The following is a 9826-nucleotide window of genomic DNA, read 5'->3' as shown; positions in this document are numbered from 1 at the left end:
TCATAGGATCCTGAAAGTGCATGATGACCCCATCATGGTTTCACAGCTGTACCAGTAGTGATATCATCACTGATGACTTACATGAAATTCTGCTCTATATGTTTAACAGCCATACATTGCATGCATTTTTATGTACCCGAGAACAAACAGCTCAGCAAAAAATGGAAACACAAAAAAGGCAGTGAGCGAGACTTTCATGAGTCATGTGAATTAACACCAAAAATGTTGAAGGTAAAACAGTGTACAAATGTGACGCATAAATATTAATTAGCTACATTAAATGTCATTGTCACAGATTGGTTCCATGACGAGGCAAGTAGAGGATCCGTTAGCAGCAATCTTTATTAAACTGAATAAAACAAAACAAAACAAAGGATAACTAATCAAATCTAACAAACCAGCCTTTAACACTGAAGACACAAAGAACTGACACAGGGCAAACAACAAGGCTAAATGAGACACAGGTGAACACAGTGGGTTGCTTTTGAAAATGTTGAATGAAATATAGGTTATACAAAATAATTCTCCCCTCCTTTTATTTCTATTTCTACTTTTACACTTTTTATTATGTTTTCTATTTTCTTTCTATATTTTATGCTTCCATGACATTTTCAGGGGCACTATGTGCACTTACTAAGTAAGGAGGTATTAAAATTAAGGAAACCTATAAGTAACTACTTGCTTGCAACTTTTACTTAAAAACTTTCACTTTTACCATGAAACATACTTCTGTGCATATTTAAAAACAATTGACAGTGTGGATAAAATCACCCCCCACTCTCTACCAAATATAACAATTACATTTTTAATTTGCATAAAAAAAGAATAATAGCATATTGGGCCAATTCTGGATTTTTTTTGATGTTTTTATGTAATAATAATGGTTTTACCTAAGAAATGAACACTGGAAATAACACAAAAAACATGGGTGAAACTTTTATTTTGTTGTGTTGTAAACAGGTTCAGACTTTGCAATCATCAGGGTGCATGAGGTGATTATTGTTTGAGTTCTCTGGAAACACTTTTGGCCCTAGAGGATGATCATCTGAAGAAGTGAGATATGTGCTTGTATGAAAAAAAAATAGCATTGGTTAAAGCCATGGGAACCTGAGTTCGGCTCTGGTGGGATTTAAAGAGAGGCGTCTGGAATGCTTAGTGAGATGTTAAATTGTTTCTGGTAATTGCTCACATGTTACAGTGGCAAAGTAAGTCCCAGAATGCAAAACATCTCAACAAACTCCATGTTTAAATGGCTTGCGTTCCCATTTCCTTCTTAACTTGTAGACACTCTGTTTTGAGATGAAATGTCCCCAAGCATTCCAAAGCTTGGATTTCCATTTTGCCAATTTCGGCAACAACGTCACTACTGGGATTGAAGCCTCTGCCTGCTTTCCCTTATCTCCAATGAACAGATGTGGGAGTTTCATGCTGATTCCTGCCTATAACGAAGAGGTGATGTGTCTTCATGTGTCAGTACTGATTTCACAACACAGCCTTCAGCTAAAGCCTCTTAAGGCTTCAGTAAGTGAGTCTGCATCCACCCCTGTGCAAATCACTGATTTTATTCATGCAGGAAACAGCACAGATTAGATTTCATAATTTGACTTACTTACCCCTTAATGGAAGTTGTGAAATTGCACCTGGGGAGTAGCGATGAGAATTTTAAAAGTGTCTGTAAATTTAAATAGGAAGGGAATAAAAACTATTATATTATATTATATTATATTATATTATATTATATTATATTATATTATATTATATTATATTATATTATATTATATTATATTATATTATATTATATTATATTACTCCTGAGAGGCGCATGGCATGAGTTTAGTTCTTGATATGAATGAACCGGTTCAAATTTACGATTCACTTGAGAACCGCTTGAGAACCGCTAGGACCGATTTAATCACACCAATTTGAATCATTCATTTACAAGATCCGACTCAAAAGAACTATTTGGGGATTCAAGCTTCAGCAACAAAGCCAACGGTGGAAATGGATTATATCGTGTCGTTCGTCGTTTAGTTATTCTGCGGTCTGAAACGAGTGGAGGGTAAATATAAAGTAACGTTACCTGTAGACAATTTAATCAGTTTTTGAATCAGAATAATAACGAGGCCTTTATTTTGGAGTCTCCAGTAACTAACGTTAACTGTTAAGTTAGGTCACATTAGTGAGGACAGGTAAATATTTGTAACATACAGCCCTTGAAAATGAATAAATATACATATATTTAAATTAAAAATAGATATTTGTTTCTTCTCAGTGCTTAACAAACGAAGCCCTATTGAAACGAAGCCGACTGAAAGAGAGCGCGAGAGTGCCCGTTTCACCGAATCTTGCCAGTAACGTTACTTGTAGTGAACTATACATGAATACTGAAGTAACACCTGCTTTGCTCTTTCGTCAGCTTTCTCATCAGCACTATCTGCTGCTCATCTCAGGGCAGTGAGTCTGTGGAGCTGTTTTTAGAGCAGACAAAGTGCCTTTTGTCGCCTGTGTCGTGCTTAAGCGGCGGGAAAGGCCCGAGGCTCAGCATTAGTGCGCTCAAAGAACTCTCTTGTCAAGTGGGATAGCATTGATGAGTCCTTAGATTGCAGAGAGCTGCTGCCTTATTTAACCAATTTGCCCCATCTGCCCTGCTATGGTTAACAATATCACTCTTTGTGTTTTACTGCTTTGGAAAAAGAACTTATAAGGAGTCTCTTTTTTTCACAGTCTTTCTTCTTTTCTCAGAAGAACATTTTTGTTCATAATATATTGAATGCTATTAACTTAAGCCTAATGTTCCCTCTTAAGTTATTGCGGTGACATTACGGGACATTTTATTCTGTTGAAGTATATATTTTGTGTTCCAGCATGAAATGTGACTTTGTATTAGAGGTATCAGTCACTTTTTTCCCACATTGAGGAATAAAAGGGATAGTTTACTCAAAAATTACAATTTTGTCATTTCCTCACCCTAATATGTTCCAAACCTGTATGAGTTTCTTTCTTCGGTTGAGCAAAAAAGAAAATACTACGGAAATCAATAGCTACTGTTAACTGGTTATCTACATTCTTCAAAATATATTATTTTGTGTTCAACGAAAGGAAGAAGGTTTGGAACAACATGAGACTGAGAGTGAGCAAATGATGACAAAAGTTAGATTTTTGGGTGAAGTATCCCTTTAATGAAGGATTCAATTTTTAGATCTCAGGTGTTACAAGTGGAAGTGGGTCTTGGTTTTGATGAACAAAGTTAGTCTGCTCTTATCTGGGTTTCTACCATAAGCGTGGGGAAAGATTAATCACCGAAAAATAGCAAAAGCAAAACACCCACATACACTGCTCATCACTGACAACTGACATTGAAAACTTGTAAATTAGGCAATCAGTGAATGAATAATAAATGGCTATTTTAATTTTTTTTTGTGATATTTCCAGATTTGATTTCAGTTCAGTATAATTACATCCATATTCATGTTCCTGTGTAGGAGAACCATGAGTGCCAGAAACAGATCCTGCTCTTCCTCCATCCTCCAAGCATGCAGTTCATCATCCTTTACCAGACAGCCTTCTCGTGTGTTGATCGTAGATGCATCGCCGCCCTGGTGGTCAGAGACATGCACTGTTCTGTGTCAGGCCCTGGAAGATTTCTTTTTTCTGGCCAGTAGTCTGGCAGGACCTGTTCGTGTGCCACTGCTTAGCGTGTTTGCCATCAGTGTACAGCTGGAGTGCCTTCTACCCTTTGTGGTGAGGACGAGTATGTGTGTATTTGTATCCATGTTTGACTAGGTGCGATACACTAGGCACTATGTGTTTAATAGACAAATAAAAGTATCTGTCTTCTAATGTCTTCCAACCTGTTCATTCCTTCATCTCATTCTCTTCACCAGCAAGTTAAGGGAAATTTGACACGTCTGCTGTCCTGTGTAGAGGAGCTGCGTTCTCTGCCTCAGGAGGGCTGTGTTCGGCAACGAGGGGCACTCCTTAAACAGGCAGTGCTGGACAGCCTGCAGCAGTTTAAACAATACATGTGCCATACAGCTCATGGGGACATCAATAGCAACTGTGTGGAGGTGAGAACTTCCACCGCTAAAACTTAAATTGCTTTCAATTGTGTATCTGTAAGGAAAGCAACATTTTTTATTTCTTATTAAATATGGGGGAATCTCATGAAGAGGTCAATTTGGTCACTTTCAACCCAAAAATCAGTAGATAAAAATAAATTTATAAAGATAATAAAGTCTACAAATAGGACCCCTACATTTTTTGCATTGTAAGAAAGATTTTAAGGATAGTTAAGCCATTGTTATCTCCTAGTTTTTAGCACTGTAATGTAACATTGAAAAATGTTAAAGTAGCCTATATATAAAAAAAATATTGCAATACACAATCTATTTAATACACAAATATAATACATATTTCATAGGGCCCTGTGTATTATTGTAATGAAAACCATAAAAAAATGACAATACCTAATGCATGACAGACACTAATGAAAATTGGGGGGTGAAATGTGCTTGGTTGTCCTCAAAATAATGTCACAATAATGGGTTCTTTTGATTTTCACCCATGAATGCCTTAATCTCCTATACAGTAATCAGTCTTGCTGCCCTGGTTACTTATCTTTCAAATCAACATTCACTGCCCTTCGATCTATGCATCTGCTTCCTGGCTTCATTTTAGAGTAATTCACCCCGCTGCTTTGTTTAAACCTCACATAACAAGTAAAGAAATTGTCTTGTCTGTATTGGGCCTCTTCAAAGCACAGGCATTCACATTCAGATTTCCGACCAATGAATCCAAAGCTCATTTACCCTCTACCATTAGCCTTGAATGAAGATGTTGGTGCACTGACACAGACCACATGGCCCTCAGCAGCCACTCTCCTCTCAGCAGGCTCCATTAAAACCCAGCACTAATGCCCCACCACAGGAAGCACAGCAGAGGACAAGTGCATTTAATCAGATTATACAGAATATTTTTTGTGCCCTAAATGGGATTATATGGTGTATATGGATTTGGTCTCACTTTGCGGTGACACAACAGAGCTATTGTAATTATGCCAGAGATGTCTATCATAAGATGAGAGAAATGACAGTAGCTTTGATGTATGCGATTGTAGCACTCTCTTTGTGACTCTCTCTGTTCAAATATGCAACAGATCATGGAGCAATGATTTGTACAAGCTGTTTGGCACAAGGCACAGCTTTGATGACTGATTTATTTGTATCCTTAAATATGTTATATGGTCTCATATTCTACACACAATTAAACCTCAGAGAAGATGTTTTTGTGCTGTGTAGTTTGTGAGAGTTATTTCCCTCACATTCTGAGTTGGAATGTATATCATCAAGAGAGACAGCTAATGGCCACAATCAGCTTTCATCCGTGCAATCATAAAAACAGGGCCATTGGCTTTGTAGCCTTTTGGGTACACTGTGTGAGTATTGTTTGGAAATGTCAGCAGAAATTTGGCATGACTTGCGATTTACAGAGAAACAAATTTAGCATATTTTCTCAAAATTGCTTTCTGTTGGCTATTTAAATCTTGAATCCATTTACCAAAAATTGGGTTGATAAAGTGAATTATTACAAACAGACATGCCTGCTTAGCTGAGTTTTGGAGTTTAGGCTTATCAACTGCATTCTAACTGAAGAATTTACATTTTTCTAGGTGACTGTATTAACCTGTCAGTCAGGACAGATAGTCCTCAAACAGCTGGAGCAGGGTCTGAAAAACTCTGATCTGATGAGTCTGCGCAGGCTTCTGGTGGTCCATATCACATTACAGCAGAGTCTCTCAGACAGATCTCTAGCCTGTAGCCTTGAAACACCATCTTCAGAAGATTACCAGGAAGGTAGGAGGACATATTTAGTCATAACATATTCTTAGTCAGTGAGAAAGTAGGTGAGCATTGGCCTTTATACTCATCAAATATGGTCATTATGTTCTACAACATCTGCCAACCATTGGATTAACAAAGAGGTCAACAGGCAAACAGACATTTTTAATACTTTCAGTATTAAGAAAAAAATCTCAATTTAAAAGGGGTTTTGGGTGATGCTTTGTACTGTGTGCACGTTTCTGCCAAATCTCTGAGCCCTCTCTTGTTTTCTGCATAATTACTTTAATTAAGGTTTTGCAGTCGACAGTCTCAGGATTTCATACCACAGACTGTGTAAAATGAGATTCTCAGGGTGAAAGAGCAAACCAGACATCAATTCAAAAAACAGTGCCAAACATTCAAGTCTCTGTGTGATCTGATAGGTAGTAATTTAGAAATCAAGGGAGGGCCGGGTAAGATGATCCAAATATAGGGGATGATAGGGCAAGTTTATGTCTGCACATTTATAAACAACATGAAATTATATCTTTGCTTAAAATTAAGGAATCTCTCTTTCTCCTCTTCTTTAAAGTAAATCGACTAGTAAGTGAGTTGCCTGAATGACTTGTTGACCAGTTGGTTTTAAAGAACGATTGTCCTTATCTGCAATCTCATTTACATTTAGTTTTTCCAAATAGTACTTTATAATGTATTGGTTTAATTTAATGACTTCTAAAATCTTGGTGGCACATGGGGTGGGCGATATAGCCTCAAAATTCTATCACGATATTTCAAGAATATTTGCGATAATGATATTTATGACAATATAATTTTATTTTTTTAGGAAATGTTCTTATTACATTTATCTCACCTAAATGTTTGCTCACTCATTGCGTTTTTACAATGCGGTAATTTTGTTGTTAAGAGTTTACACAACACAAGGAAGCTTGATTTCAGTATTTGAAATAAATTGAAAAAAGTAGCAAAAATGTATACAAAATAATAAAGATACAAATAAAGAGAAAAGTTTTTGGGTAGGTCTAAGTATTCTGAAACACTACGTAAACTGAATAAAGTAATCAAATGTAAAATAACACTGATAATCTTTTAGTCTTGAGCCCTGACTAAATTGAATACATATTCTGCTATCTTTTGTTATTTTGACGACAACATTAATGACAGACACATATTGTCACGTTTAGAGCTAGTGCACGGATCCATTACTGTTTTCATTATACTGTCTGTCACACTGTCACATGCGTTTTATACATAACCGACTGTGTTTACGAGTATACTAACCAATACCGGAATTTTGACACAATTTTGTTTTTTTCCCGTTAAAGCGATATAATCCGCGAAAAATAACTTTTGTTACTCGCGAGCTGTTTGTGAGGCGGCTTTACTGTATGTATCCATGCAGAGAAAACCATCTCTCAGAGAGCGCGCGAGTAGCCTACTGGATACTTTTAAACGTTTAAAAAATGTTTGACGTGAAAATGATAAACTTTAGTTACTATGCAATGCTGGCACGATTGTGCAATTGACAATTCCGTCATGTCCCGACTCCTAAACACGAGTGTAGTATCGACGCCTGCAATGCTTGACGCTGGCCTTGTTTAACCCATTTTGAGAGAGAGAGAAGACGCAGCACCACTGAACTCTCAAGCTGTTTGTGAAATTTGTTGGAGGAATTTCCCGCATTATAAGTGGGATTATTATAAGTGGCATAAATTATAAAAATGATGTGCAATACCGAAATTCGAGCCCTGTGCTAGTATCCAGACCTGCCAACCTGTATGCATTTTGCATAGCGGATATGCATTTTGCATAGCGGATACGCATTTTGACATCAAAGCTGGTAAGATTTGTCGCTCTAAACTATGCAAAAACCTGGTGACACCTCTGTGCATGCGCAGTCCTCAAATCAAGCAACAGCAAAAGAAGAAGAGTTCGACCAATCATAGCGCTGGGTTCATTCCCCAAATAGCAAGCGGGGATGATTGACAGATGCGTAAGGCCTATCATTAAAAAGAGACTGAAAATCGACACCAATAAAGAATCCCGCTCGATTTCCTCACAAAAAAAGTACATACTTTTAGGTCGTAGTATAAGTAGGCGAATTGGGACTCAGCCTATGTTACATATTTATTTTGTATGAAAACTAGTGCGTTAGTTACTTATGGATTAAAAAGTACCGTTGTATCAGTGATGCGCAAGCTCTCTCTCACAAACACAGAGCACACAGAGAGAGAGGTTAATTGTAAAATGAAAATTTAGGGGCTAAGTTAAAATTTTGTTCTTGCTTGTGTTTTTTTCTGTCTAAATGTTAGAAAGCATTTTTAAATGACGGGCGTTTTACTGTTAACACAGCCCTCATTATATGTCGGATTCGTCTAACTTATACTTGATATTCATTTTAGAATAAGTGATTTGTGTTGCTATTATTTACTGTCTATTCATTGTCAACTGTTTTCTATAAATATGTTTGTATTGGCTAACATTTATTCAGCTAATGCGTGTCCTGTTTAAAATGTGCAATGTTCAAATGCAAATGCATCTCACAGCAACCCTCAGCCGTATTTCATTACTGCATGATTCAGTGTTTTGAACAAATTGGCAAATATTCAATGACCCATTCATAAACAACTGCCTCATTCTTGAATGAATCAGCCGTTTGAATGAATGACTCGCTCATTAAGACGGTCATTTGCCACCAACTACTGGCGGTTTAGTTTCATGTTTATACGTTTTTTTTCCCTGACATTTTTTTGCATTTTCAAAAATTATTGGTAACACACAGCCCTATAGTATATGTTTCTAATTGAATTTATTGATCAAATTTAAGAATTTGAAAGATGAAGCATACATTTAAGAAGGTTAAGGGGAATCCCCTCAGTGTAAATATCACAAATATGAAGATTTTAATATGTCAAAGCTGATAAAACACTGATAAGAAAATTGCTTCAGAGTAAATTATATTTACACCAAATAAAAGTAACACAGTAAAGCACATGACAAGGCTTAATGTCGAGCCCTGTATAAACATTGTTTGCATATATTCTTTTTTAGTATATTATTCTGGTGCTCCTAATTTAGGAATCACAATTTAGGACCACACTTGTGGTCTTTGCGGTCAAAAGACACCTGAAAACGAAATATATTTTGAGAGAATTTGATGGGACTAATTAATACTTATGCATTAATTATGGTCCATTTTTCCCATTGAAATAATAATAATAATAAAAAAATCTAGTTTTTTTTTAATTGTTTTTCAATTAATGCAGTATTTCAGATTTATTTAGAGACTAGGCCTTTGAAATCTAATTTTTGAAGGCAGATTACCGCCATCTGGTGAGAGAAAAGAAAGAAAAACATGTAAATATGGTGTAACCACTAGATGCCTGTATACTACTTTTAGTCAAGGTTTATTCAAAGTGTAACTCAACCTCTGGCCAGAGCTTAACTCCACCCACTGGCAATATTTGAAAAATTCAGGAAAAGTGGGCAGAGTCCAGTGGAGACAGAGGGGAAGAACCGAGGGCAGGGCTGAGCGGGGGGCGTGCACCTGACGGATTGATTGACAGCTGTCAATTGGTGAATTGTCTGAGAACACAAGGCCAGAGCCTTATCAATTCGAGCCGCTGGCTCAAACTGCGGTCTTAACTCTTCTGCATTTGTCATTCTGAGATAGCTGACTGTTCCATAGCCTAGCTCGCTGGCATTAGAGAAGTGGTGAATCTGGTTATGTACTGACTCACCAAAACTATTTGGCTTAAAGCAGCGTGGAACTTCAAAGTCTGTGAGTTGTGAGAGACTGCCGGTCCATTTGGTCCACTGGTCAGAAAATGTGTTGTCCCATCCAAGGTTCTGTCGGCACAACTCCTGCAACAACAGTTTAGCTGGCAAGGTAAGCGGAGACAAAAAGCCCAATGGATCATATATAGAGCTCACCATTGATAGGATGCCCCTTCTGGTAAGTGCACGCTCACTGATGGTGATGTTGAACT

The 9826-nt window shown here is 37.1% G+C and overlaps 1 protein-coding gene across 4 annotated transcripts in view; it reads left to right on the top strand.

Moving 5' to 3' along the window:
- Window positions 1-1507: 1507 nt before the first annotated feature.
- m1ap (meiosis 1 associated protein) overlaps window positions 1508-9826 on the top strand; it is an 80159-nt gene continuing 71840 nt past the window's right edge. Inside the window, exons 1-4 of one of the 4 annotated variants that reach the window (XM_079866130.1) lie at window positions 1508-1525; window positions 3483-3741; window positions 3885-4067; window positions 5669-5852. In XM_079866130.1, the coding sequence (XP_079722256.1) occupies window positions 3490-3741; window positions 3885-4067; window positions 5669-5852 (619 nt within the window). In that variant the 5' untranslated portion in view covers window positions 1508-1525; window positions 3483-3489. The other 3 variants (XM_079866129.1, XM_079866127.1, XM_079866128.1) reach the window with 3 other exon arrangements.

This window comes from Squalius cephalus (genome assembly GCF_949319135.1).
Source record: "Squalius cephalus genome assembly, chromosome: 3".
Taxonomy (NCBI): Eukaryota; Metazoa; Chordata; class Actinopteri; order Cypriniformes; family Leuciscidae; genus Squalius; species Squalius cephalus.
This window is presented reverse-complemented; position numbering and strand designations above follow the sequence as displayed.